Raw genomic sequence first — 24,770 nt, forward strand, 5'->3', positions numbered from 1 at the left:
GGGAACAGGAAAGAGATGGGGCATTAAGCAAGATTGCAGTAGGAGTGCGGGGGAGGCAGGAGTAAAATGTTGTACGGTCACTGAAATAGGGATGCATTTCTTGCAGGATGCTGGGCTAATTCAAAAAACATAATTGTCACCCCTCCACCCTTTCAAAATGGGACTCCGCAGTGTAAAATTGGATAGTTGCGTAAAAATATAATTCATCAAGTACGATCATAAACTGGTTTTAAGTAGCTATTTTTTTTTACTGTCATTCACAATGCGAAGGCCTGTGCAGCAACAGCCACCAGAGTGATCCGATTTAACATTAAATTTCAGTTACACGGAAATATGCCGCGTTGTTCCAAAAATTAAAGGGGGTCTTTGCTTTTCTGTCGGCCTTGCCGCCTGTTTTATTTCTTCACGCGCAGGTTAGGAGGCAGTGTTGAGTTCCATGCGTGCCACCAGCTCCGTTACGAGGCTCTGTACCACTCCCGCCCTCATCTCGCCGATGCTCAGGACAGCTTCGTGGTCCACCGACTCGTTGCAGTCGTAGTCCTTGGTTACTTTATTGGTGATCAGGGAAAGCCCGAACACGCGCAGGCCGCAGTGCCTGGCAGCAATGACCTCAGGAGCAGTACTCATTCCTGCAGGACGGTAGGCAGCACAAGAAGTACAGTACGTTAAGAAGCTATCATTTACAGTATGCTCAGAAGCTATGAACACTTGATCTCCATGGACTGGCCTGAGGGGGATCGGAGAGGAATTTTCCAGAGTATTTTTTTTCCCCCTTGTTGGCCCGGGGTTTTGTCTCTGTTTTTTTTTGCCTCTCCCAGGAGGTTGCATGGTTGTGGGGGTTCCGGGGCGGTGGGGGAAGAGGGGTGGGGAGAGGATGTGGGGAGTATCTAGTCAGGATGCTTCAGCCATCATGAGTATGGAACAGGCTTGATGGACCAGCTGGTCTTTTCCTGCCCGTTTGTAATTACAGTGGAAAAAATAATCCAGCATGCTAAGCTAAACAAAGGAAAAATAATTTTAAAGAGGGGCAATCTTTCACATGACATTCCATTGGGACACTCCTGAACTTGAACAGAAATGTTCGACTTGTCACTATAATAAAAGGAAAAGTTAGTACAGTGATATTCTGCCACTAGGTCTTAAATAATACATTTACTCATGGTGAATCATGTTTTATCTACGATATTGCCTGATAGTTGCAAATGAGGAAAGCCATTTGGCCCATATTATCTCATTCATCGGGAAAGAGCCTCCAGTTTCCCCTCCCTCTCCCATCACTGCATTCTGCTGTTTTTTTAAATGTCTCTTGGATTTTAGCCTCTATCACCCTACCCAGATGTCACATGTCCATCACTCTTTGTGTGCAGAAGAACTTCCTGGTATCAGTTATAGATTTGCCTTTTGTCAACTTGAAACCTTGTGCTCCCCTTGTCTTACTGTCACAATTTTTTTTAAAAAAGAAAGAAATTGCATCTATTTATACATCGCCTTTCATGACCTCAGGACTCCCTCAGTCAGCCGAGAATAACTTGAAGTATTGTTCCTGATTTACCTTTTCTATATCCATTTATTATCTTCTGTATCTCTAGGAGGTCCTCTTTAGTCCCCTACTTTCAAGGTGGAAAAGCCCAAATTGCTTCGCAGTTCTGGTCTCCTTTTTATAAAAAGGACATAGAGGCACACGAGAAGGTGCAAAAAAAGATTTACCAGAACTGAGAGTTTATAACTATCAGGAAAGATTGAACAGGCTGCGGCTCTTCTTTCGAGAAAAGAGAGGTGACCTGATAGAGGTCTTTAAGATTATGAATGAGTTCGATAGGGTAAACGTAGAGAAAATGTTTCCACTTGCAAGGGAGACCAGAACTAGGGGCCATAAATATATGATAGTCACTAATAAATCCAATAGGGAATTCAGGAGAAACTTCTTTACCCAGAGAGTGGTGAGAATGTGGAACTCGCTACCACAAGGAGTAGTTGAGGCGACTAGTGTAGATACATTTAAGGGGAAGCTAGATAAACACATAAGGGGGAAAGGAATAGAAGGATATGTTGATAGAGTTAGATGAAGAGGGGTGGGAGGTGGCTCGTGTGGAGCATAAACACCAGCATGGACCAGTTGGCCGAATGGCCTGTTTCTGTGCTGTACATTCTATGTAATTCTATGTAATTCATTTTCTCATATGCAAGGCATTGCTCAGAAAATTAGGGCAGAGTGTTGCTATTGTGTCAATGCTTTCCCCATTTTGACTCCTTGGAGTCCAGTATTTGACTCACAAAAAGTTTTGGAATCCAAGATCCAACAGTGGCAGGAGTCAGACAGAAAGTTTTCTTTATAGACTTACTAGGCAGCACGCTATATTGAGGGAGCTGTATGGATTCTTCATTAATGAGGAGTTTCATAAATAATATGTGTTGCACCTTAGCGTCTGGCAGGGAGGAGCTGTTGTATTTGGGACTTATTTTGGACTACTGATCAGATTTATTTACTTGTATTTACTCTGGCATCTTCAGTCCTTCACCGTATTTCTTTTTGTATCTTCAATCATTCCTTGTGTTATCCCTCTATCACCAATCCTTCAGTGTGTTTCTCCCTCTATTTCCAATTGATCATTGTGTTTCTCTCTCGAATCACCCATCGGGGACTTAGCACAGACCAGGGATCAGTGCATCAGTCTCCCACCCCCGCCCCCCCGCACCTCCCCCTTCTTTATAATCCACGCTGTCTACCGTCCTCACCCCCAAGCCCCGCCCAATTTCTCACCGAGCTATCCTCTCTCCTTTTCTCCCTCAACCTCTGCGCTGAGCAATTCCTCATCCTTGGTGATTTCAATCTCCATCTAAGCTCCCCTTGCCCACTCTCCTCTGAATTCACCGCCCTCATGTTCTCCCTTAACCTCTTGGTCCACATAAACTTTCCTACTCCTATTCACAGCCATTGCTTGAGCTTGCCAACTCCTGTGGCCTCTCTACTCCCATGGTCTTGATCACTGACAAGGCCAACTCTGACCACTTCCTTGTATCCTTCACCATCCACATCCCCCTACCCCATTCTAACCCCACATCCTTCAGCATCTGTCCCTGGAAAAAGTTTCCCCCAAGTCTTTTACAATCCAACTTTTAAACTCCTAACTGCACAGCTTTGGACTTCCATTCACCACCATATTTCTGCGGCTGTCGATTTGCTCAACCACTCCCTCACTTCCACCTTTGTTATTCGCCCCAGATGAAAACCTTTACTCTCTCCCATCCTGATTGTTTCCCAACTGGTAAGGCTCCCAACTTCCCTCCCTGAACTCTAACAGGTGCAGACTTGAGCGTATCTGGCTCACAACTGGTTTAGCCATCACCAGATCTGGCTGGAACACATCAAGCACTATTTGGTTTCATTCTCCTATGCCAAAATTACCCACCACTCCAAGATCATCCTGTAGAACAAAGATAGCCCCAGCCTCTTTTCTGCACTATCGCCCATCTCCTTAAACCCGTGACTCTCTGCTCCCTCCAGGCACCTCCCAACAACAAGTGCGAGAAGCTCATGGACTTTTTTCTTACTAAGATTGAGACTATTCATGCAGCTGCCTCTGCTGCTTCTTCATCTTCCCCCAGCCCACCAGTTCCCCGCTGCCCTTGCCATGAATCTGTGTCTCTCTCCCATCTCCCCTCACGCCCTCTCCAATCCCCCATTTTTTTTTTTTTATTCGTTCACGGGATGTGGGCGTCGCTGGCAAGGCCGGCATTTATTGCCCATCCCTAATTGCCCTCGAGAAGGTGGTGGTGAGCCGCCTTCTTGAACCGCTGCAGTCCGTGTGGTGACGGTTCTCCCACAGTGCTGTTAGGAAGGGAGTTCCAGGATTTTGACCCAGCGACAATGAAGGAACGGCGATATATTTCCAAGTCGGGATGGTGTGTGACTTGGAGGGGAACGTGCAGGTGGTGTTGTTCCCATGCGCCTGCTGCTCTTGTCCTTCTAGGTGGTAGAGGTCGCGGGTTTGGGAGGTGCTGTCGAAGAAGCCTTGGCGAGTTGCTGCAGTGCATCCTGTGGATGGTGCACACTGCAGCCACAGTGTGCCGGTGGTGAAGGGAGTGAATGTTTAGGGTGGTGGATGGGGTGCCAATCAAGTGGGCTGCTTTATCTTGGATGGTGTCAAGCTTCTTGAGTGTTGTTGGAGCTGCACTCATCCAGGCAAGTGGAGAGTATTCCATCACACTCCTGACTTGTGCCTTGTAGATGGTGGAAAGGCTTTGGGGAGTCAGGAGGTGAGTCACTCGCCGCAGAATACCCAGCCTCTGACCTGCTCTCGTAGCCACAGTATTTATATGGCTGGTCCAGTTAAGTTTCTGGTCAATGGTGACCCCCAGGATGTTGATGGTGGGGGATTCGGCGATGGTAATGCCGTTGAATGTCAAGGGGAGGTGGTTAGACTCTCTCTTGTTGGAGATGGTCATTGCCTGGCACTTATCTGGCGCGAATGTTACTTGCCACTTATGAGCCCAAGCCTGGATGTTGTCCAGGTCTTGCTGCATGCAGGCTCGGACTGCTTCATTATCTGAGGGGTTGCGAATGGAACTGAACACTGTGCAGTCATCAGCGAACATCCCCATTTCTGACCTTATGATGGAGAGAAGGTCATTGATGAAGTAGCTGAAGATGGTTGGGCCTAGGACACTGCCCTGAGGAACTCCTGCAGCAACGCCCTGGGGCTGAGATGATTGGCCTCCAACAACCACTACCATCTTCCTTTGTGCTAGGTATGACTCCAGCCACTGGAGAGTTTTCCCCCTGATTCCCATTGACTTCAATTTTACTAGGGCTCCTTGATGCCACACTCGGTCAAATGCTGCCTTGATGTCAAGGGCAGTCACTCTCATCTCACCTCTGGAATTCAGCTCTTTTGTCCATGTTTGGACCAAGGCTGTAATGAGGTCTGGAGCCGAGCGGTCCTGGCGGAACCCAAACTGAGCATCGGTGAGCAGGTTATTGGTGAGTAAGTGCCGCTTGATAGCACTGTCGACGACACCTTCCATCAATTTGCTGATGATTGAGAGTAGACTGATGGGGCGGAAATTGGCCGGATTGGATTTGTCCTGCTTTTTGTGGACAGGACATACCTGGGCAATTTTCCACATTGTCGGGTAGATGCCAGTGTTGTAGCTGTACTGGAACAGCTTGGCTAGAGGCGCAGCTAGTTCTGGAGCACAAGTCTTCAGCACTACAGCTGGGATGTTGTCGGGGCCCATAGCCTTTGCTGTATCCAGTGCACTCAGCCGTTTCTTGATATCACGTGGAGTGAATCGATTTGGCCGAAGACTGGCTTCCGTGATGGTGGGGATATCGGGAGGAGGCTGAGATGGATCATCCACTCGGCACTTCTGGCTGAAGATGGTTGCAAACGCTTCAGCCTTGTCTTTTGCACTCACGTGCTGGACTCCGCCATCATTGAGAATGGGGATGTTTGCAGAGCCTCCTCCTCCCGTTAGTTGTTTAATTGTCCACCACCATTCACGACTGGATGTGGCAGGACTGCAGAGCTTTGATCTGATCCGTTGGTTGTGGAATCGCTTAGCTCTGTCCATAGCATGTTGCCTCCGCTGTTTAGCATGCATGTAGTCCTGAGTTGTAGCTTCACCAGGTTGGCACCTCATTTTTAGGTACGCCTGGTGCTGCTCCTGGCATGCTCTTCTACACTCCTCATTGAACCAGGGTTGATCCCCTGGCTTGTTGGTAATGGTAGAGTGAGGAATATGCCGGGACATGAGGTTACAGATTGTGCTGGAATACAATTCTGCTGCTGCTGATGGCCCACAGCACCTCATGGATGCCCAGTTTTGAGCTGCTAGATCTGTTCTGAATCTATCCCATTTAGCACGGTGGTAGTGCCACACAACACGTTGGATGGTGTCCTCAGTGCGAAGACGGGACTTCATCTCGACGAGGACTGTGCGGTGGTCACTCCTACCAATACTGTCATGGACAGATGCATTTGCGACAGGTAGATTGGTGAGGACGAGGTCAAGTAAGTTTTTCCCTCGTGTTGGTTCGCTCACCACCTGCCGCAGGCCCAGTCTAGCAGCTATGTCCTTCAGGACTCGGCCAGCTTGGTTAGTTGTGGTGCTACCGAGCCACTCTTGGTGATGGACATTGAAGTCCCCCACCCAGAGTACATTTTGTGCCCTTGCTACCCTCAGTGCTTCCTCCAAGTGGTGCTCAACATGGAGGAGGACTGATTCGTCAGCTGAGGGAGGACGGTAGGTGGTAATCAGCAGGAGGTTTCCTTGCCCATGTTTGACCTGATGCCATGAGATTTCATGGGGTCCAGAGTCAATGTTGAGGACTCCCAGGGCCACTCCCTCCTGACTGTATATCACTGTACCGCCACCTCTGGTGGGTCTGTCCTGCCGGTGGGACAGGACATACCCAGGGATGGTGATGGAAGAGTCTGGGACGTTGGCTGAAAGATATGATTCTGTGAGTATGGCTATGTCAGGCTGTTGCTTGACTAGTCTGTGGGACAGCTCTCCCAATTTTGGCACAAGTCCCCAGATGTTAGTAAGGAGGACTTTGTATATGACACTCACCTCCTGCTCTTTTGACCCCATTCCCACAAAACTGCTGACCACCCAACTTCCCTTCTTGGCTCCCATGCTGACGTCGTAAATGGTTTAATCTTCTTAGGTACTGCCCCCCCCCGCCTTTCAAATTTGGCTTCATTACCACCCCCTCCACTCAAAAGACCCACCCTCAATCCCTCTGTGCTGACAAACTACTGCCTCATCTACAACCTCCCTTTCATCTCCAAAGTTCTTGAATGTGTTGTCACTTCCCAAATTCATCCCTACCTTTTGCGCAATTATGTTTGAGTCTCTCACTCAGGTTCCGGCCCTGCCACAGCACTGAAACAGCCCTAACCAAAGTCGCAAATGACATCCTCTGTGACTGTGACTGTGGTAAACTATCCCTCCTCATCCGTCTCAACTTCTCTGCAGCCTTATGATACTGTTGACCACACACCGTCCTCCTCCACCACCTCTCCTCAGTCGCCCAGCTCAGTGGGACTGCTCTCACTTGGTTCCACTCTTACCTATCTGATTGTAGCCAGAACATTTCTAGCAATGGGTTCTCTTCCCACTCCCAGACCATCGCCTCTGGAGTCCCCCAAGAATCTATCCTTGGCCCCCTCCTATTTCTCATCTACATGTTGCGCCCTAGCGACATCATCCGCAGACATGGGCTCAGCTTCCAAATGTACGTTGACAACACCCAGCTCTACCTCACCCCCACCTCTCTTGACCCCTGCACTGCCGTTGTGTTGTCAGACCGCTTGTTCGACATCCAGTCCTGGCTAAGCCGCAATTTCCTCCAGTTAAATATTGAGAAGACAGAGCCATCACCTTCAGCCACATCCACGAGCTACGTTCCCTCACCACCGACTTAATTCCTCTCCCTGGCCAGTGTCTCAGGTTGAACCAGACTGTTTGCAACCTTGGCGTCCTATTTGATCCTGTGCTGAGCTTCTGACCCCATATCCTCTTCATCACCAAGACCGCCTACTTCCACCTCTGTAACATCGCCTGCCTCAACTCATCTGCTGCTGAAATCCTTATCCATCCCTTTGTCAGCTTCAGACATGATTATTCTAATGCTCTCCTGGCCAGCCTCCCATCCTCCACCCACCATAAGGTTCAGCTCATCGAAACCCCTGCTGCCCGTATCCTATCCAGCACCAAGTCATGTTCACCCATCACCCCCCTCCTCGCTTACTTACATTGGCATGCTAATCCCCCAACGACTCAAATTTAAAATTCTCATCCTCATGTTTAAATCCCTTCAGGGCCGTGCCACCCCCATCTCTGCAACCCTCTCCCCTGAACTCTCCGTTCCTCTTTCTCTGACCTCTGTGTTGCCCCCTCCTTGCTTTGCCCCACCATCGCTGCCCGTGCCTTCTGCTTATTAGGCCCCCATGCTCTGGAATTCTCTCCATAAACACCGCCTTCACCTTCCTCTCCTCCTCTCAGATCCTCATTAAAACCCACCTCTTAGATCAAGCTTTTGGTCACCATTCCTGATCCCTCCTCCTTTGACTTGGCACCCACATTTTCCTCACCTCTCTGTGAAGCGCCTTGGGACGTTTTTTCTACATTAAAGGCATTACAAAAATGCAAGTTGTTGTATATATCCACCCATGTTCTATCTTTTATTATGTTTCTTCCTCTATCTCCAAACCGTCACTGTGTCTATATCCTTGTCTTCACTCTTTCAGTATGTTTATTTTTCCATCTCCAATCCTTCTTTAGCCTTCCAATGTTTTGTTTCTTCTTTCTCTGCTTCCTTGCTGTTCTGATCTTTTGTGTCCGGTTGCAGCTCAATTGAGTTCCTCTCTTGCACCAAAGGTATTTATTTTGGAGATTCATTTCTCTGGTTTAAAGTTCAAAAGTTTCTGTCCAGTATAATGTGCCAGGTATTGAGTAACTTTGAAGGGAACCATCACTGTTGGAAAGTTATTTGTGTATTTTTCCACTGTGGGTTGGTAACTACATGGCAATGTTGGCCTCCAAGCAAGTCCACCACTTATTGCTTTCAATGTACACACCATGCTAATAGTCATTATTATGCTTGAGGGTGAGCTATGTTCATATGAGTTGTGCATTCTCTAGAAATAATAGCACGAAGAACATGAAGAACCTGCATTTGGAGAATTGCAGAGACAGAATTTTCATTGCTATATTGAAGGTGGTATGGTAGGAACCCAGAGGTTGTTGACTAGTGATCCAGAGGTTGTGGACCAGCGACCCAGAGGTTTTTATTTTATTCGTTCATGGGATGTGGGCATCACTGGCGAGGCCGGCATTTATTGCCCATCCCTAATTGCCCTTGAGAAGGTGGTGGTGAGCCGCCTTCTTGAACCGCTGAATATAGAAAGTACAGAGGAGAAGTGAAAAAGGAAATAAGAGGGGCAAAGAGAGAGTATGAGGTCGCGGGTTTGGGAGGTGCTGTCGAAGAAGCCTTGGCGAGTTGCTGCAGTGCATCCTGTGGATGGTACACACTGCAGCCACAGTGCGCTGGTGGTGAAGGGAGTGGATCTTTAGGGTGGTGGATGGGGTGCCAATCAAACGGGCTGCTTTGTCCTGGATGGTGTCGAGCTTCTTGAGTGTTGTTGGAGCTGCACTCATCCAGGCAAGTGGAGAGTATTCCATCACACTCCTGACTTGTGCCTTGTAGATGGTGGAAAGGCTTTGAGGTTGTGAGTTCAAATCCTACCATAGCAAGCTGTGAATGTGAATTTAGGTAATTTGCGGGCTAGCTCCAGAAAAATAACCATGGAAGCTTCTGGATTGTTGTAGAAACCCAACTGGTTCACTAATGTCCTTCAGGGAAGGGAACCTGCCGTCCCTACCTGACCTGACTTACATGTGACTCCAATCTCACTCTACGTGACTGACTCTTGACGTCCTCAGGGCAACCAGGGATGGGCAAGAAATATTGCCCACATCCCGAGGATAAACAACAAAAAAAGGAGATAACAATGGCAAAAATGTCAAACAGATGAAGGACTAAGGGCAGAAGCACCAAAAGGTAAGTCATTTATTTATTCATAAAATTGTGTAATAAAAATACATTTGTTGACATCAAAGCTTGAGGAAATGTAGCTGAGATGTTTAAGTGTTAATGGGAATGAAAGAGGGTTAAGAGTTGTGGTAGCAGTATGAATATGTGTGGAAGCGGGTTGGCTCTCACTGTACACCGATGGCCTAACTGGAGTGATGTGTCACTGCCTAGCTCACACAAAGACAGCATTGCCACACTTCAGGTGCCAGCCGTGGCTCAGTGGGTAGCACTCTCACCTCTGAGTCAGAAAGTTGTGGGTTCAGGTCCCACTCCATGAAACTTGAGCACACAATTGTAGGCTGACACTCCCAGTGCAGCGCTGAGTGAGTGCTGCGCTGACAGAGGTGCCGTCTTTGGGATGAGACATTAAACTGAAGCCCTGTTAGCCGTCTCAAGTGGAGGTAAAATATCTTATAGCACAATTTGAAGAAGAGCAGGGACGTTCAGCCCATTGACCTGGCCAATATTTATCCCTCAACCAACATGTAAAACATATTACCTGGTCATTTATCTCATTGCTGTTTGTGGGACCTTGCTGTGTGCAAATTGGCTGCCTACATTATGTTTCCTACATTACAACAGTGACTGTATTTCAAAAAGTACTTAATTGGCTGTAAAGTGCTTTGGCACATGCTGTGGTCATGAAAGGCACTGTATAAATGCAAGTTCTTTCTTTCAGTCTGCTAGTGATGTGTTGTGTACAGATTAGCATGAAATACCTTACCCACAGCATCAACTCCGAGCTTGTGAAGAAGACGTGCTTCAGCAATCGTCTCAAAGTTGGGGCCTCCAACCATGCAGTAGACGCCCTCATGTAGAATATTAGAGCAGTCCAGCTCCCTGCTTATATTCAGAGCCAGCTTCCTGAGGCCCTTGTCATACGCATCGGACATACAGGGGAAACGGGGACCAAACCTACAAACAAGAACTGAATGTAAGAAACAAATGGGCCTATTCCCTGGAGTTTAGAAGAATGAGAGGTGATCTAATTGAAATGTATAAAATTCTTAGAGGGCTCGACAGGGTAGATGCTGAGAGGCTGTTTCCTCTGGTGGGAGAGTCTAGAACTAGGGGGCATAGTCTCAAGATAAGGGGTCGGCCATTTAGGACCGAGATGAGGAAAACATTTCTTCACTCAGAGGGTTGCGAATATTTGGAATTCTCCACCCCAGAGGACTGTAGATGCTCAGTCATTGAGTATATTCAAAACTGAGATCGATAGATTTTTGGACACTATGGGAATCAAGGGATATCGGGCGGAAAAGTGGAGTTGAGGTAGAAGATCAGCCATTATCTTATTGAATGGCAGAGCAGGCTCAAGGGGCCATATGGCCTACTCCTGCTCCTATTTCTTATGTTCTTAAAAGCAGTTTACAGGCTTTCTACTGAATATTGTCAACCTTTAAGCTAAAGATTGCCTAAACCTTGTTTAATTAGGGCGTCCTTGATGAATACCATGTAATGAGGCACCCTGTCTCCATTACTATCTCATGTTTATAGAATCATGGCATGGGAAACTGTTGGTTATCTGTTTCTGCCTTCTTGTGGAATGTGACAGAAAGAATGATTGATGTGCGGGCCCAAAAAGGGAGGTTGGGGGGACTCAAGGTCCTGTAAAATTTAATGGGCAATTATAACGTACATAAGTCGAGTCTTGAAGCACACTAGTTAGAACGTTCTCGGAGCGAGACTGGACCGCTCGAGTGTTATCACAAGGATCTTCGAGGGTTATCGCCTCGGAACCTTGTCGGTGTTAAGCTTTGCCAGGTTGTATCTCTGCATCTTATTTAGTACGTTATAATTGTACTCTTATATTTTAACATCTTTACTACTTATATTGTAACTTCTTAATAAAACCTTTATAGTTTGGAACAAAGCATTCTTGGGCCTCTTTGTGCAAGAGACCGAATCTTACTCAGATTACTTACAACATCTTAATATTGTCTTTTCTTATTCTTCTCCATCTTCTCTCCCCCCGCGCCCCCCCCCCGCCACTGCCCCACAACAATCTTTTCTAACAGCTACACAAAGAAAAATTCTGCTGGAAGATTGGATGAGCAGACTCTGTATTTTAACAATAAATTCTGATGCTGATATCGCTCACCACCCAGAAGACAAGATGTGCAACGGTCAGTTGTATTTTGCTAACTATTAATTAGCTTAATATCCCCAATCATCTGCTGCATGCCCGTGTTTGGGAGTATTTATGTTGGAAGTACTCCTTCCCACGGTATTCTCAATTGATGGTGTTTCCTTACTATAAACACTTTGATTGCCACATAAGGGTTTCCATTAAAAAGAGCATCAATATCCCAAAGCATGGTGTGTGTAAAGCCTAGCGAGCTTGCTTCTTTCACGGGTAAGTGTAATCTGTCTGATCATGAACTTCATCCCACTCGTTTAATCTCCATCTACTCACTGAGGGGTTTTGATAGAGTAAATAAGGAGAAAATGTTTCCACTGGCAAGAAGGGTCGGTTAAAAACTGGGGAGCTTTATAACGACAGTTTAAGTAAAAAGAAATGTTCTATAATTTTATACAGAAAAAGTATCTATCCTGGGATGAGAGGGTTGTCCTATGAGGAGAGATTGAGTAGAATGGACCTACACTCTCTGGGGTTTAGAAGAATGAGAGGTGATCTCATTGAAACATATAAGATTCTGAGGGGGCTTGACAGGGTAGATGCTGAGAGATTGTTTCCCCTGGCTGGAGAGTCTAGAACTAGAGGGCATAGTCTCAGGATAAGGGGACGGCCATTTAAGACTGAGATGAGGAGGAATTTCTTCATTCAGAGGGTTGTGAATCTTTGGAATTCTCTACCCCAGAGGGCTGTAGATGCTCAGTTGTTGAGTATATTCAAGACTGAGATCGATAGATTTTTGGACTCTAGGGGAATCAATGGATATGGGGATCAGGCAGGAAAGTGGATTTTGAGGTTGAAGATCAGCCATGATCTTATTGAATGGCGGAGCAGGCTCGGGGGGCCGTATAGCCTACTCCTGCTTCTATTTCTTATGTTCTTATCCTTGTGCGTAAAATGAAAAAGGATTCTTTACACCAGCACTGCAAACCTTTACTAAAATCCCCTCTCCCAAAGGCCATGGAAAGGAAAATAGGACAGGGTATATAACAGGTGGCCGATCCGCTACTGCCCGTTTTGCGCCCCTGCCAAAGTTGAATTTTAACCATTCGTATAACAGGCTGGGGCTGATTTAATAGAAGTCTTTAAAATTATGAAAGGGTTTGATAGGGTAGATGTAGAGAAGATGTTTCCACTTGTGGGGGAGACCAGAACAAGGGGCCATAAATATAAGATAGTCACTGATAAATCCAATAGGGAATTCAGGAGAAACTTCTTTACCCAGAGAGTGGTTAGAATGTGGAACTCGCTACCACAAGGAGTAGTTGAGGCGAATAGCATAGATGCATTTAAGAGGAAGCTAGATAAACACATGAGGGAGAAAGGAATAGAAGGATATGCTGATAGGGTGAGATGAAGAAGGGTGGGAGGAGGCTCGTGTGGAGCAGAAACACCAGCATTGACCAGTTGGGCTGAATGGCCTGTTTCTGTGCTGTACATTCTATGTAATCCTTGTAATAACCACTAGGCTACGCATGCCCTCAATATTTGCAGGGGGTTGTTCAAACAATAAAAGTTTGGTAATCACTGACTATCACTAGCAACTTGCTGGCAAATATATTTTTAAATTGTTTTAAATTTTTTTTTCAAATGGAGCCAGTGATCATGAATTCAAACACCATCATGAAAAATTGGGAAATTGATTTCAATAAATATGGACTGGCACATGACCATGAAATTTGCCATTTTGATCATCTAGATAAACACATGAGGGAGAAAGGAATAGAAGGATATGCTGATAGGGTGAGATGAAGGAGGGTGGGAGGAGGCTCGTGTGGAGCATGAACACCGGCATAGGCCAGTTGGGCCGAACGGCCTGTTTCTGTGCTGTACATTCTATGCCATTCTATGTAAAAGAAAAATTGAAAGGGTGCAGGGGCAAATATAAAAGCTTCTACTGTACAGCCCTGAATGGCTATGTACCGTTCATCATTGGGTCCACAGAGAGGATGTTGCCCAGCGAAACCTGACATATTAATGTGATCCTTGATGACCATGATGTCTCCTGTGTTGTAATCATCGGCAATTGATCCTGCGGCATTGGTCACGATCAGGACTTCAACATCCAGCAATCGGAACACCCGGACAGGGAACGTCACCTCGGGAATCAGGGAGAAGAAACACGTTTTAATACTGTTCACAGAGAACCACTGCTCACTTTCACAGCGACTGGCACATTTAACGCCAGATGAGGTGAAACCATTTTAGATCATCGTTGAGCACACCTGAAAAAATCTCGGACTCACCAGGATCTCTTTTTAAAAAAAAAATCAGAGTTCTGTAGAAGATGCTGGTGTTTGGAAAATCTTCTCACCAGATAGGATTGCCACCTTTTTTCAAGTTAAGAAAAACCCACATTCTACCATCTTGTAAAGCCTAAGATTGGCATCAAGTAATCACCACTTCTTTATTCATCTCAGCTTCTCTCCTGCTATTTTCAACTTCCAAGAAAGCCTTTTGGCTCATCCTTAGCTCACTGATCTAGGAAACTACTGGTACGGTGCAACCAATGGCTGGAATCTCACAGGCACTGGGCCTGAGATTTTCCAACCTGCCCGCGAGGCCCATTTTATCCTATGGTCTCCTTCATCGCAGCATCCATCTGTTTCTTAAATGATTCCAGGGTTTTTCACTCACCCATCCTATCCAGAAGTCCACTGTGAATGTCGAGCATTCTTTGGTTGAGAACTTCTTGTCACCAACCTTGGATTTGCCTTTCACTAGTTTTAACATTGTGGCACTTTGGCAACACAGGAACAGGAATGGGCCATTCAGATCCTCGGACCTGCTCCGCCAATCAATTAGATTGCGGCCGATCTGTGCCTCAACTGCATTGACTCGCCTTTGTTCTATTTCCCTCGATACCCTTACTTAACAAAAATCTATGGATCTCAGCCTTGAGAGCTCCAATTGTCCCCCAGCATTGACAGCCTTTTGGGGGAGAGAATTCCAGATTTTTATTACCCTTTGTGTGAAAAAATGTCTCCTGATTTCCCTTCTAAATGTCCTAGCTCTAATATTAAGATGATGTCCCCTGGTTCTTGATTCCCCCATCAGAGGAAATAGTTTCTCTGTATCTACTCTATCAAATCCTCAGTCAGATCACCCCTTCAATCCTCTATACTCAAGGGAATACAAGCCAAGTTTATGCAACCTGTCCTCATAATTTAATCATCTAAACCCCTGTTGAAGTTTGATTTTAAATTTAATTTGGATTTATCTTTTCTATACCATTTACCATTTTATATATGCTTCCATGACCCTCCCCTCTCAGACCCCTCCTTTCAAGGATGTTAAGCCCAACTTTCAACAATCTTTAGGGCGTCACTTGAATACTCTTTGCTAATTATGAAAATTGATTGAAAGCCTTAATAACCTTTATGACTAATGCCATCACATTATAAACACATAAAGAGGGGGGAGAAAAGCAGACTGGCTAAACCAAATGTGGATGGATTGGAGGCCCAGGTTCGGAGGAAGTCATGAAAAGCGAGAGCACGGAATCATATGGCACCGAAGGAGGTTATTCAGCCCATCATGCCTGTGCCAGCTCTCTGAAAGAGCTACCAGTTCGTCCCACTCCTGCACAGCCCTGCAAATCTTTCCCTTTTAAGTATTTATCCAATTTCCTTTTGAAAGCTACTATTGAATCTGCTTCCACCGCCCTTTCAGGCAGCGCATTCCAGATCAAAACTACTCGCTGAGTAAAAAAAGCACAATGGCAATTTTCTTCTTGCAATGTCCACAATGTCTCTGTATGTGTGTTTACTGAGAGGCTGCAAGTTGTGGAGTTTGGATCTTTTATTTCATGCACGTTTGCATTCACTCTAAGAACATAAGACATAGGAGCGGGAGTCGGCCACACGGCCCCTCGAGCCTGCTCCGCCAATCAATCAGATCATGGCTGATCTTCCGCCCCAACCCTGGTTAGACCGCACCTGGAGTACTGTGAGCAGTTCTGGGCACCGCACCTTCGGAAGGACATATTGGCCTTGGAGGGAGTGCAGCGTAGGTTCACTAGAATGATACCCGGACTTCAAGGGTTAAGTTACGAGGAAAGATTACACAAATTGGGGTTGTATTCTCTGGAGTTTCGAAGGTTAAGGGGTGATCTGATCGAAGTTTATAAGATATTAAGGGGAACGGATAGGGTAGATCGAGAGAAACTATTTCCGCTGGTTGGGGATTTTAGGAGTAGGGGGCACAGTCTAAAAATTAGAGCCAGACCTTTCAGGAGCGAGATTAGAAAACATTTCTACACACAAAGGGTGGTAGAAGTTTGGAACTCTCTTCCGCAAACGGCAATTGATACTAGCTCAATTGCTAAATTTAAATCTGAGATAGATAGCTTTTTGGCAACCAAAGGTATTAAGGGATATGGGCCAAAGGCAGGTATATGGAACTAGATCACAGATCAGCCATGATCTTATCAAATGGCGGAGCAGGCACGAGGGGCTGAATGGCCTACTCCTATTCCTATGTTCCTATGTTCCTAACTCCACTTTTCCGCCTGATCCCCGTATCCCTGGATTCCCTTAGAGTCCAAAAATCTATCGATCTCAGTCTTGAATATACTCAACGACTGAGCATCCATAAAAACATAAGAGATATGTTTGGTTTGATCCTGTTCTCTCCAGTTATGCATTTAAGAAAAGCCAGTAGATTAGAGCTGTCCAGCTAAACATAATGTAACAATCCCAGAACATTCTTAAAGCAACATTACCAAGATGTTGGGCATTCATCAGCTGAACTCCGAGATGGGATTATCTTCATTGCAGTCACTTCATTGCAGTCCCTATCTCTGTAACCTCCTGCTGTCCTACAATCCTTCGAGATCTCTGTGCTCCTCAAATTCTGCCCTCTTCCCTAAGGGCTGTGGATGCTGAGTCGTTGAATATATTCAAGGCTGAGATAGACAGATTTCTGGACTCTAGGGGAATCAAGGGGTATGGGGATCGGGAAGGAAAGTGGAGTTGAGGTTGAAGATCAGCCATGATCTGATTGAATGGCGGAGCAGGCTCGAGGGGCCATGTGGCCTACTCCTGCTCCTATTTCTTATATTCTTATGTCCTTATCCCCGATTTTCATCGCTCCACCATTGGCGGCTGTGCCTTCAGCTGCCTTAGCCCTAAGCTCTGGAATTCCCTCCCTAAACCTCTCCGCCTCTCTACCTCTCTCCCTCCTCCTTTCAGATGCTCCTTAAAACCTACATCTTTGACCAAGCTTTTGGTCACCTGCCCTAATATCACTATAAGATTGCTTCTTATATATTATATGCCGTTCATCTCTTTGTGGGTGGCTTTCTGTACTTTCAGCATGACAATTCAGAAAAGTAATTGTGTGAGGTTTATTTTGCTGAAAAGGTGCTATATAAATGCAGTGACTGTTGCTTTGAATGCTGTAGAGGCTACTGAACTTGACGTTCTGTTCTTTAGCAGTGTCTGATGAGACTTCCATCACAAGGGACTACAGTATCCACATCATCCAGCAGGTATCAGAAGATGTCGCCGTTACCTTGATGAGTGGGTATCCTTCATACATGTGGAAACGGCCCTGCATACAGACACAAGGTTTCCCCTTCAGCTCTCCAAATACCAGCTGACCAGCATGCCCCTGCACTGGATAGAGAGACAGAGGACAATCAGAAGCATACGGCAAGAAGCTAGCAACTTTTTCTAACCTACTGTAGATCATAAGACAGGCATGGATGAGGAAGACTCTTTGTTCTGTCCTACCTAATCCATCTAGAACAATCCTCCAGTCCCTCATCTTGTGATCCAATGTTTCTTAAATGATTCCAGGGTTTTAACTCATTGCCATACTTGGAGGTCCATTCTACACGTTGGTTGCTCCTCGTGTGGAAAAGACCTTCTTCACTTCAGTCCTAAGATTGCCTATTGTTAGTTTGAACTTGTCCCTCCCGTCCTACTGAAGAAGTGTTCCAGATTTAACTTTACTACACTTTATTATTTTATAGACCGCTACGAAATCTATGAAGGTTGGCAGGACAGGTTGAGAAGGCTGTCACAAAAGCATACGGGATCCTGGGCATTACAAATAGAGGCATAGGGTACAAAAGCAAGGAAGTTATGGTAAACCTTTATAAATTACTGGTTTAGACCTCAGCTGGAGTATTGTGTTCAATTCTGGGCACCACACTTTAGGAAGGATGTCAAGGCCTTGCAGAGGGTGCAGAGAAGATTTACCAGAATGGTACCGGGGATGAGGGAATTTAATTATGTGGAGAGACTGGAGAAGTTGGGATTGTTCTCCTTTGACCAAAGAAAGTTACTGATTAGCCATGATCTCATTGAGTGGCGGAACAGGCTCGAAAGGCTGAATGGCCTACTCGTGTGCCTATGTTCCTGTGTTAAGGGGAGATTTAATAGGGGTGTTCAAAACTATGAGGGGATTTGATGGAGTAGATAGGGAGAAACTGTTTCCACTGGCAGGAGGGTGAGTAACCAGAGGACACAGATTTGAGATGAGTGGCAAAAAAAAACCAGGGGGGAGATGAGAAGAAATTTTTTTACTCACCAAGTTGTTATGATCTGTAATGCACTGCCTGAAAGGGATGCGCTAGCATTTCCTGTTATTCACTTCAATGTACCTCACTCAGCATTCTTTGCTATTGCAATAACAGTGCTACATGTCCAGAGTACAGAACGATTGGCCCCGATCTTTACGGAGAGGCGGGGAGGGAGCGGGGGTGACTTTTAGCGACCGGGAAACCCAGAAATACGGGGAACGCGGAGGTCCTGCTGGCAGTCGGCCAGATTGAAAGGCCCGATGTCTGACGGGCAGGAAGGCATGTGATAGCCCCGGGGAACGCGGCCCGCAGCCGCTAAATGTATACGGCTGCTAAAATTTGAGGAACGCAGACTCATTAACATATTTAAATTACTGACCCGCCCCCTCCAGTTAAACTGGAAGTTGGCCCATTTGTGGTGGGTTCGGGTCGGATTTCACATTTTTAAGAATTTACCCCCCCCCCCCCGTCCCTCTCCCGCCCGTTCTGGGGTTAAATTTCCCCTCGTTAGCTCCAAAACATAGGGCATGATTTTAGCTCGGAGCTGGGAACCCAGCGTGTCCGTAAATATTCGTGTGGGGATCCAAGAAGCCAAATGAGTGCGTTGCAATCTGCGATCTCAACTCAATTGAAGGTCACAAATGTGAGGTCATCCACTTTGGATCAAAAAAGGATAGAACAGGGTACTTTCTAAATGGTAAAAAGTTAAAAACAGTGGATGTCCAAAGGGACTTAGGGGTTCAGGTACATAGATCATTGAAGTGTCATGAACAGGTGCAGAAAATAATCAAGAAGGCAAATGGAATGCTGGCCTTTATATCTAGAGGACTAGAGTACGAGGGGGCAGAAGTTATGCTGCAGCTATACAAAACCCTGGTTAGACCGCACCTGGAGCACTGTGAGCAGTTCTGGGCACCGCACCTTCGGAAGGACATATTGGCCTTGGAGGGAGTGCAGCGTAGGTTTACTAGAATGATACCCGGACTTCAAGGGTTAAGTTACAAGGAGAGATTACACAAATTGGGGTTGTATTCTCTGGAGTTTCGAAGGTTAAGGGGTGATCTGATCGAAGTTTATAAGATATTAAGGGGAACAGATAGGGTGGATAGGGAGAAACTATTTCCGCTGGTTGGGGATTTTAGGAGTAGGGGGCACAGTCTAAAAATTAGAGCCAGACCTTTCAGGAGTGAGATTAGAAAACATTTCTACACACAAAGGGTGGTAGAAGTTTGGAACTCTCTTCCGCAAATGGCAATTGATACTAGCTCAATTGCTAAATTTAAATGTGAGATAGATAGCTTTTTGGCAACCGAAGGTATTAAGGGATATGGGCCAAAGGCAGGTATATGGAGTTAGATCACAGATCAGCCATGATCTTATCAAATGGCGTGTCAGGCACGAGGGGCTGAATGGCCTACTCCTGTTCCTATGTTCCTATGTATTTGTGCTTCCGGGTTTCCCATGCGCCAGATTGACAGGCCGGCTGCCTGTCGGGGGGGGGGGGGGGGGGGGGGGGGGATGGAGCCGCGAATCGGAGAGGGGGGGAGGGAGGGAGAGAGAGAGATCGTGGGCCTTGGAGAAGATTGGGTTGTCCAGCAACGGGGTTCGGCGGATCCCGGGGTTCCTGTCGGCCAGGTGAGCTTGTTGGGCCTGGATGAAGCACTCCTGCTCCTCCGGGCCCACAAGCAGTGCAATAAAGGCGCTCACCTCAGGGGATCCTGCCCTTCCCTCTGTCTGATTTCACCTGACGTCAATCAGAAGTGATAGGAAACCTGAACAGGTAAGGTTAAATTTGTTTTACGTTTGTCATACAAAAAATTAAGTGCCTCAACTATCGCAATGAGGTACATTGCCCCTTTAAATATTCTGCCCGCCAGCTTTAAGTGGGGGCGGGACTTCTGAGTTTCTGTTGCACGTGCGTCCAGACGCACCAGGGTTAAACCTGGAAGTGGGCGTGTTGGAGCTGAGAGGCAGTCCCGCTCCACAAATCTACTATTTTTACTGCCTACCTGCCCCCATCCCAGAGGGTTAAAATTACCCAAATTGCTCTGTCCACAAGCTCCCGCAGTGGCTTAATGATTAAAAGCTCTGTGCCGTAGAGCGCAGCAAGGTCTCAGGTTCAATCCCTAATCTGTGAAGAATGAACTGATTTGAGCTGGGACATTAAAATTGCCCATCATTGTGCTGGCGAAGGGAAAGATTGGCCAAGGATCCCACTCCTGATCGTTATCCAGTGACAGGTCTCGGAAGTGCCTACATATGGTCGTACGAGCACGGTGCTGGAACCAATGGCGTGGGTCATCACTTTCATGGGAGGAGAGGAGAAAGGGAAAGCATTGGGAGATCACACCAACAAAGATGGCCAGGAAAAGACCCTTTGTTCCAGCTCGCCTGTCCCCACACAATTGCGATGCCTTGCCCATCACAATATGTACATTCCCCACCCCACTTGAAAGTCATGTGATCTCCTGGGCGAGGTGAAAAAAAAATTGATAAAAACCCAGGCCAATTTGGGGGGGAAAAAAATCTGGGAAACTCCTCTCTGAAAACCACCCACCCCCACCGCCGCCTTAGGCAATCAAAACTAATGCAGGGGTTCATTCTGGCCCTGATTAATGTGTCGCAGTGCCAACCTTTTGTAAGAGGTGATCTCCGCCTCACCCAGAAACAGGTCCAGCTCTCTCTCTCGAAGGAATTCCGTGAATCGGCATCCGCCGTACGAGCTGGTAGCCTGTTCTAGAGGTCCACTGTTCCCGACATCTAACCTAGAACTGACCTTATATACAACTTAAAATTGTGACCCCCCCCACAACTGGTCCTCCCTGACCTATTTAGTTGGAAACAAAACTAAATATTATCTATAATTCTAAGTCATACTTTTAAATAAATGGAAATTGCTCAGAATAAATCTCTCATCCAGCCCTCGATAAATCATGTTCCATACCTGTGCTTTGTGGGAAGTTGGGAATATCGGTGTACTTGAACGTCTCCTGGTTGGTGAGTGCCCCAGCGAGCGGTCCCAGTCCGGTGCCACAGATTATTGCAACCTTTGGTCGAATTTTGGTCCTCGATTGGAGCCATTTTGCTGTCTCCTGGTAGGTCTCATAACTGAAATAATCCTCATGGTTAAAGAATCGCCAACAGCAAGCAGGATGAAGTAAAGTTTTTCAAACTGGGATCCCGAGGGATTTGTAGGACAATCTAGATTTCTATCCAATCTGGAGTCAGACAGACTACAGGTCAAGACAGCAGTCTCTTGAGCATTTTGTTTTGTTGGTTTTTCCCAAGTTTTTTTTTTGTATTTATCGTCTTAATAACATAATGACCCAGAATTTGCTGGAATGGGGCATCTTGCGAAATGCCCCTTTAGTTAGATTTTCTTCCTCATCCTTCAGCTTGAAAATTATTTTGCGCCTCAAATTGCTGGAAGCTGATAACGGCGCAGCGAGGGCAACGGGGCATCTGGGGACTTAGTGAACGATGGGACCGACAGTCCATCTCCTTAACCAATGAGCTTTAAGGATCGAGAAAGAAACAGAGGAACGACGGAGAAGGAAATAGGGTGAATTAGAGTCAAATCAGGTACAGAAAGAGAAATAAAGTGAGGGAAAGTTTAAATTAAGAGAAAGAGAAAAAAAAGAGATGGAAAGGAAAAGTAATAAAAGAATTAAAACATTTAAAATTTTAAAATTTAAAAAACCTCTAAGAACAATTTACTACTTGCAGGAATGAGACTCCACGGTTTCAATTGTTTTCTTTCTGGGCCGGAGAGGTTTGAGTGGCATTGCAGGGAGACAAATCTCGTCATTAAAAGGGTCCTAACGCTGTTAAGTTCCAGCCCCAACTTTCTGCGGCGATTAATTGGCAATTACTGAACTGCACAAATGTAGCAATTTCCTGAAACTCACGGGGAGGTTGAGGGCGAGCTCTAGTTTTCGCAACTCAGGGCGTATCTCTTCCTCGCCACAATCTGCTGGGTTATTTACACATTAATAACGGCGAGCGCCATTAAACCATTAAAAAGCTGGACCTGTTTCTGGCTGGGATGGAGATCACCTCTTACAAAAGGTAGGTACTGCAATGTATAGAACTATCAGGGTCAGAGAGGTCTCCTGCACTAGTTTCGATCAGCAAAGTGGTTGGAGAGGAATTTCCCAGATTTTTTTCCCCCCAAATTGGCCTGGGTTTTTATCTGTTTTTGTCACCTCTCCCAGGAGATCACATGGTGTGGGGTGGGGAGTGTATAGATTGCGATGCACAAGGTATCATGATTGTGTGGGGCAGGCTGGATGGACCAGAGGGTCTTTTCCTGTCTGCCATTGTTCGTATGTTATTGTCCCAGAAAATTCTAGGCCGTTATTTCTGTTGCTGCATACCAATATAAAATGATCTATTCATATAACCATTTTCCTTTGGGTTGCTGCCACTGACTTTTGGAAATTTTTGCAGAGATTCCAGGATTGTGTTGTTATTGGCAAGGGCTTCTTGGCAGTGAGTCGATATTTGCAGGGAGTTTGCAACATGGACAAGGCATGGACAATGCTTATCCCTAATTGTCCAGCAGGCATTAAGAACCAACCACTTAAGTGTAGGATAGGAGTCACAAGTAGAACCAGACCAGATCCCCCCCCCCCCCCCCCCCCCGATAAATATTAGTGAACCAGTTGGGTGTTTACAACAATCCAGCAGTTTTCATGATCAATTTGCTGTTACCAATCCCACAAATTTGACCAGATTTATTAAATCCAGTTTTACAACTTGCTGGGGGGAGGGTTTGAACTTTACAAACAACTCTGGGTTGCTAGTCCAGTACCATAACCACTAGGCTACCATACCCTCAATAATATCAGGAGGTCCTTCACACAAAAAAGGACTCAGAACCCAGTAATCGTGAATTCAAACACCATCATGGAAAGTTGGGAAATTGATTTCAATAAATATGGTAATTTATAGACTGGCACATGACCATGAAAGTTGCCATTTTGATCATCTAGATAAACACAAGAGGGAGAAAGGAATAGAAAATTATGCTGCTCGGTTGGAGCCTAAGAAGAAGGACCCGCCACTACCATCTTCTCAGGGCAATTGGGATGGGCAATACCTGCGGCCTTGCCTGAAGTGCCAGATCCCCAGTGTAAATTTTTAAAAAGCAACAGAGAAACAACTACATTAGCTGTCCAAATGATGTAACAATCAAACAAAATCTGTAGCTAACCTTAAACTGTCTCCAGTCACGCTATAGAAGGGACATGAGTCCCCTTGTACCAGAGGTGAGGGTCCTTTAACAGCTGACATCCCCAGCCTAAGAAACTGCCCAAAGCGCAAAAGAAAGGAGGTAACAGATGTGAAACAGAAGGCTATCTAAAGTCCTCAGTCAAGGGGGAGGATTAAGGTCCGTTTGGTATGTAATGGGAATGGGGGATCATTGACCCTAGCAGAACCCCCACAACAGGAAGGATAAAAACTCCAACTGAAAGAAAGAGTTAATATTTTATTGGCACGATCTGGTGAATCAAAATTAAGAAATGGACAAGCGGCCGGTTATTCACCCATTTATTTTTTCATGCCTCATCACACTCCAAAAAATAACAAATGGACTTTCATTCTTTGTGAAAGTGAAAATTTTATCAAGATATTTCCTTGTGCCTCCCCACGAAGTTATAAAGATGCCTGGTGCGGGAAATGTAAGATTAACACTGGTGTAGAAGTAGGGTTGTCAACTCCGGGTTGGACATATTCCTGGCGGTTTCATTACATGACCTCCTGCCTGCAACCGCCCCACCCCCTCACTCCCGCCATTGGTCGCCCAACATGTCCATCTTCAGCATAGCCCTCTATGATTTTTCTCCCGGGTGTTGCTCGCATTTCTGGAGACTCCAGGACAATCCTGGCTGTTTGGCAACCCTATGTAGAGGGAGGTTCTCTCTCAGATTGGAGGTTGAAGTGAATCAGGGGAAGATTTTCTCCTGGTTGCCCATTCTTGCAAAATCACAAACACATTCTTTCAGAATGGTTTTACGATGTCACTAACACGTAAGAGTAAAAATTACACCCCGTTGCTCTTGTCCACTCAGCGTGCATACTGAGAAACTTTACACTGCCACCTCGTGATCTTCCACCCAGTAACTTTAACGGAGTGTTCAGTTTGCCGACAAACTCTGCCGGTGTGCACCAGAGCAGCGCAGCGGAATTTCTTTGCCCCACAGAGATCTGAGGAAATCTTCCCCTTTTGTTGGGCTGGAGTCGACAGAGCGTTACTCTGCACCCAAACTCTGCATCTATATCTGAGAGTCACTAGTATACCAATTAAAACGATAGCTTACCATATCGGATCTTGAGAAAGCATCACGTCAAATACCAAGTCTGCTTCTTCAGTTCTTCCAAGGAAAGATTTGTTCAGTCGATCCTTTAACAGCTGCTTTAAGCGCAAGCACTGTTTGCTGTATGACTTCCCACTGATTCGCCAGCACAGACTTTCAGTTTGTATTAAAAAAAAA

The 24,770-nt window shown here is 46.0% G+C and overlaps 1 protein-coding gene across 1 annotated transcript; it reads right to left on the reverse strand.

Annotated features, from left to right (window-relative positions):
* Window positions 1-224: 224 nt before the first annotated feature.
* Window positions 225-24,770, reverse strand: pnp4a (purine nucleoside phosphorylase 4a). Its single transcript, XM_068000759.1, has 6 exons — window positions 24,597-24,770; window positions 21,218-21,381; window positions 17,259-17,362; window positions 13,668-13,843; window positions 10,329-10,519; window positions 225-629 (listed from the first exon to the last, which is right to left on the reverse strand). The coding sequence occupies exons 1-6, from the start codon at window positions 24,617-24,619 to the stop codon at window positions 415-417; spliced, it is 873 nt and encodes a 290-aa protein (XP_067856860.1). The 5' UTR covers window positions 24,620-24,770; the 3' UTR covers window positions 225-414.

Source organism: Heptranchias perlo, chromosome 19 (assembly GCF_035084215.1).
Source record: "Heptranchias perlo isolate sHepPer1 chromosome 19, sHepPer1.hap1, whole genome shotgun sequence".
In the NCBI taxonomy this organism is placed as follows: domain Eukaryota; kingdom Metazoa; phylum Chordata; class Chondrichthyes; order Hexanchiformes; family Hexanchidae; genus Heptranchias; species Heptranchias perlo.